The sequence below is a fragment of the Lygodium microphyllum genome, chromosome 22 (genome assembly GCF_053477565.2).
Source record: "Lygodium microphyllum isolate KBCC chromosome 22, Lygodium_microphyllum_v1.1.10, whole genome shotgun sequence".
Lineage (NCBI taxonomy): Eukaryota > Viridiplantae > Streptophyta > Polypodiopsida > Schizaeales > Lygodiaceae > Lygodium > Lygodium microphyllum.
The window spans coordinates 131,783,816-131,788,644 of record NC_141156.1 but is presented as its reverse complement, the minus strand read 5'-3'; the positions used below and the strand labels follow the sequence as shown (position 1 = coordinate 131,788,644).

At 40.6% G+C, this 4,829-nt stretch overlaps 1 protein-coding gene across 1 annotated transcript; it reads left to right on the top strand.

Annotated features, from left to right (window-relative positions):
• The first annotated feature begins 1,032 nt into the window (after positions 1-1,032).
• LOC148017632 (putative histone H2A.5) lies at positions 1,033-2,540 on the top strand. The gene is made up of 2 exons (XM_087662515.1): positions 1,033-1,326; positions 1,488-2,540. The coding sequence occupies exons 1-2, from the start codon at positions 1,123-1,125 to the stop codon at positions 1,716-1,718; spliced, it is 435 nt and encodes a 144-aa protein (XP_087518641.1). The 5' UTR covers positions 1,033-1,122; the 3' UTR covers positions 1,719-2,540.
• The last annotated feature ends 2,289 nt before the right edge of the window (positions 2,541-4,829 follow it).

The following is a 4,829-nucleotide window of genomic DNA, read 5'->3' as shown; positions in this document are numbered from 1 at the left end:
CTTTCTCTTTCTCTCCCTCTCCTATTTCCTCCCCCTCCCTCTCCCTCTCCCTCTATTTCTCTTTCTCTTTCTTTCCCTCTCCCTCTCTTTCTCTCTTATTCTCTCGTTTCCTCTCCTAAACAAGCAAAGAATAAAGTATTTTAAACATTAAACAAGCAAAAGGGAGAGAGAGAGAGAGAGAGAGAGAGAGAGAGAGAGAGAGAGAGAGAATGCACTCTCCCTCTCTTTCTCTCCCTCTCCCTCTCCTTCTCTTTCATTTCCTCTCCTAAACAAACAAAAGAGAACGATTTAAACCTTCAACAAGTAAAAGAAAGAGAGAGGGAGACTCACCAATGAGATATGGCGAGCGTGGGCGGCTTCTCTTTGCAATGAGGGCTCCTCCTCTCCTTCGCGAACAACGACAGTGGTGGTGGCGGCGGCAGCAAGTCTCTTCCTCCTATTCTCTCACAAAGCCTTGGCTCTCTCCCTTGCTCTTGCTCTCAAAAGGCGAAGAAAAGAAAATGAAAACGGCGCTCTGGTTTCGGCCGCGCTTTTTTTCCCTACGGCGTCGCTATTGGCATCGCTATATGTGTCGCTAGCGATGCATATAGTGACACCAATAGCGACGCCGATATCCGCCGTCGCTAATCGGCGTCGCTATTGGCCCATTCCCTTGTAGTGAGAGGTGGGAAGATTGTAGTAATAAACTTTATGCTCATTGTAGCAGTCATCTTTGTAGCAAGTATGTTTGATAAATTGGCTTGGTCTAATCTTTTAGAGATTTTTTGTGGTACAAGCAAGAAGGCCAAAGCTAGCATTCAATTCCTTGGGAATTAATTACTGCTGATGATTAATTAACTTACTCTAGCTCGAGTACTTACAATTCCTCGCCTAGGTAAGCTATTTTAAATTGGGACAGGTAAACCATAAGCGTTCGATGAAGGACGAGATGGACGGACACGATGGGGATCCTGGAAATTTGAAAAGGGAAGCGCGGGAGTTTAAAGGAGATATAAACGTCCGCGCTACTCCACTGACTCGAACTATAGTTTGCAGTCGCGTTTACCACTCCGACTCTCTCTCTCTCTCTCTCTCTCTCACACGCAATCTCTGTGTTCTTCACAGAGCTAGACCGAGCTAACAATGGAGTCTGCCAAGGGTAGCAAGGGCGCCGCAGGGCGTGGAGGCAAGGGCAAGAGGAAGGGGACGTCCAAAAGTGCCAAGGCGGGCCTGCAGTTCCCCGTCAGCCGTCTGGCTCGCTACCTTAAGAAGGGCCGCTACGCCAAACGCGTCGGCTCTGGGGCTCCTGTCTACCTGGCGGCCGTTCTCGAGTACCTTGCCGCTGAGGTAACGCATCGCTTCCTGGCACCATCATCTATCATCATTCTCTGCCATTTGCGTGATCCATGATATGATACCTGCGGATCAGCCTGGGATTTCAGTCTCTGCCTCTGAGTTTACACTCTGTCCTTTTCTTCCTTTTGCTTGCATGTTTTGTCGTTCTAAAGGTCCTTGAACTCGCTGGTAACGCCGCTCGCGACAATAAGAAAAACCGTATCATCCCCCGTCACGTTCAGCTCGCCGTCAGGAACGACGAAGAGCTCGGAAAGCTTCTGTGCGGAGTTACCATCGCCTACGGTGGAGTTCTCCCCAACATTCACTCGGTGCTGCTGCCTAAAAAGTCTGCCGAGAAGGCTGAGAAGGCGCCAAAGGCCGAGAAGCCTCCGAAGAAGGCTTAATGTGCTTTCCTTGGCTGGTGCGCTCCTTGTTCTCGAATGGTGTTACTGAACACCACCGGTTCCATGAGAAAATCAGTTTCGATGCTTCGGACAGTAGTGGACAAGCTTTCACCTCTTCGCTCTCCACGCTCATGGTTGAGCGCCTTAAAGCCATTCTGACAGTAAACCCCTAGGTTTTCTGGAGGTCATAACATGTCGACTAGGCTTAACGCTTCCAACAGGAGCCCTGGTCGAAGTTTAAAGGACGCTGCCCAACCAAACACAAAGGACGCTGCTGAATCAACATGTGTTAGTGGCAATAACCTCATTTGGCCATACCATTCGAAGTGAGAGCGGGATCTAGGCATTATAGTGGTATTCTAGCACTTTTGGTGATAACTATAGGGGTGCATAACACATTACCCAAGGCAGTTACACATGAAGTGATAAATGTGGGATCTAGAAATTGCTAGTGGTATTCTAGCATCATCTTATGGTGGTAACTATAGGGGTATAAAACAGCTTATCCAAGGCTGGTTACACATGAAGTGATAAAAAGTGAGCATGCAATTTTTGAATTTGGGTGTGCAGATGGGCAGTAAGCATAAAATATACATTTTGCAAAAAGTAGATTGTTATATTTATAATTATATTGATTGATTGTAAGTACAAAAAATGGCTCCCTCATTTATCATTTAATAAGTTGGGTAAATGATTTTTTCCATGGCCTAATGTGATGTTCAATACAATCAATATAGGACTTGTAACTTCTTGTTGGAAATCAATATAAGCCTAACGTGATGTCTTTTATTTAGAACTTTGATTGGCCACTTGAATTTTCAAATCTATGTTATTAGCATTGGTGCCGTGGCCAATGTGTTAATAGTAGATAAATATGAAAATATTTACATCTTTTATACGTAAATCTTCGTAAGAAGAAAGCAACCATGGGATCTTCCAATAAAGCAATTGCAATCTTGTGAGGGATTAATGTGAATTTTTATTAGCACACTTTGGAAGTGTGCTTATGTTTGTAGGTTTTAAAAAAGGCTCTTCACTTGTTTTTGAGGTAGTTGATGATAATACTCATCAACTCCTTTGTTGATCGTAGAGATTTCTTGAAGTTTGGGGTTCCTTAGTTGTGAGATTGTCATAAAGATTACTTGAATCAATCATAGTTTTCAACTTCCCAATTTCATATTTCACGTGTCTCTCAACAAAGCTTGCTTGCACTTGATGTTATGGAAATTAGCTTTATATATAAACTTTTTGAAAGCCTTTCATTATTAGCATGCATATTAGTAATCTTTGAAAAGGTGGAAAAATAATCCTCTTTTGACACAAAAGTACGTATGACTAATGGACTTAAAATTGCTCATTTTCTTTGCATCTAGTTATGGAAATAGTATTTTTCCACAACAATGTGTTGAGTGGGTAGGAAGGGGTTATTTTTCATCCAAACTTAGTGATACCACTTAGAAGCATGGGACTTGTCTCAATTGTGTGCTTAAATAAGATTACTAGAGGTTGTTGGGACTTTAATTTGATGAGAAGATAGAATTGTAGCCTTTATGCTTTGTCCAATAGTGGTTCTAACCCAAGGCCATTAAGATGCTTGGCAATGCAATTGGTGAAACGATGAGGGAGAGAGGAATCTTGAGCTCTTGCAAGACACAACATACATAGAATGTGCACAAGATAAGAAGCTAAAAAGCTTAGTTTTTTTCTTTTGCTTATAATAACATTGTATAAGAATAATAGAGTACAATATACATAGTATGCAAGTGGTCCATTGTGTGAATATGCTAAATAGAAAGATGACTAGATAGATATCTTGTAACTTGGGTAGGTGGATTATCAATTGTAAGGTATACATGTAATGATATATTAATGTATGTATCAACTAGGTTAGTGTTGCAAATGTAGACATAGTCATTTAGGTACATGAGTCTCAACAGCTTGATATCTCAACACTCCTCAAGCTTAACTCCATGATTTGAACTCCAAGTAAGCTTTGAAAATGTTGAAGTTGTTTTGCTCTTAGGGCCTTGGTGAAAATATCTACAATGTTTTTTATGTTCACATATATGAAATCAATGTTACTTGTTGAGACTCACTCTTTGATGAAATGATAAACCTCAATGTGTTTGATGTGTGCATGAAACATTAGGTTTTTAGCCAATTGTATATTGCTCATGTTGTCACAGCAAATGACAACTCTCTTATCTATTTGTATCTCCAATTTATTAAGTAGCTTTTGCATCAAGATACCTCACATGCTACCATAGCAACTTTCTTATTTTCTACCTTCGTATTAGATAATGCAATAGTGGGCTATTTCTTATTGCTCGAAGTCATATTTCCCCACTTCTAAAGGAAAATGCATAGCCATCATTAGTGGACTTCTTAACACACACATTGCTCGTCCAAACCAAACCATTGCACCATTGAGTCAATCTCATAAAAGATATTATAATCCAATGTGACCTTGAGGTATTGCAAGGTACATCTCACACTATCCAAATGAGGCTTTTGCATAAATTGACTCTCCAAGCCAATTGTGTAGTTACAAAAAGGGTTGGTGATAGTGGTGAAGTCTAAATTTCCCATCATCTATTTATACATTATGGGATTCTCCAGTATCTCAACCACGTCAGCATGTGGCTTCACATTTTGATTCAGTGGTACTAAGATTGGTTGACAATTAGCCATATTATACTTCATCAACATATCCAAGATGTAGAGCCTTTGTCAAAGCTACTTTTCCTTAGACATTTTTATCACTCAATGTTAAGAAAGTACTTTAGCTCTCCCAAATCTTTCATGTTAAATTTTTGCTTGAGAGAAGACTCTTCATATGCTCCACCTCTTGCACATTATCATCAATCCATTATCAAATAATCCACATACAAGGTAATCACAACAATGCCCCTATCACTTTGGCATTCATAAGTAAATGATTTGTATTTTGAATATGAAATCCAATAGAGACAAGATACTTTGCTATCTTCTCATGCCATGCTCTTAGTGCTTGTTTTAGCCCACACGAAGCTGTGTAGTCTACATACATAGTTGGGTTGAGTCATGCTCTCATAATCCTATTGTTGCTCCATGTACACTTCTTTTTACAAC

Coding starts and splice junctions, on each gene's coding strand:
- LOC148017632 (XM_087662515.1), top strand. CDS start 1,123: ATGGAGTCTGCCAAGGGTAGCAAGGGCGCCGCAGGGCGTGGAGGCAAG. Junction 1,327..1,487: donor TCGAGTACCTTGCCGCTGAG/GTAACGCATCGC, acceptor GTCGTTCTAAAG/GTCCTTGAACTCGCTGGTAA.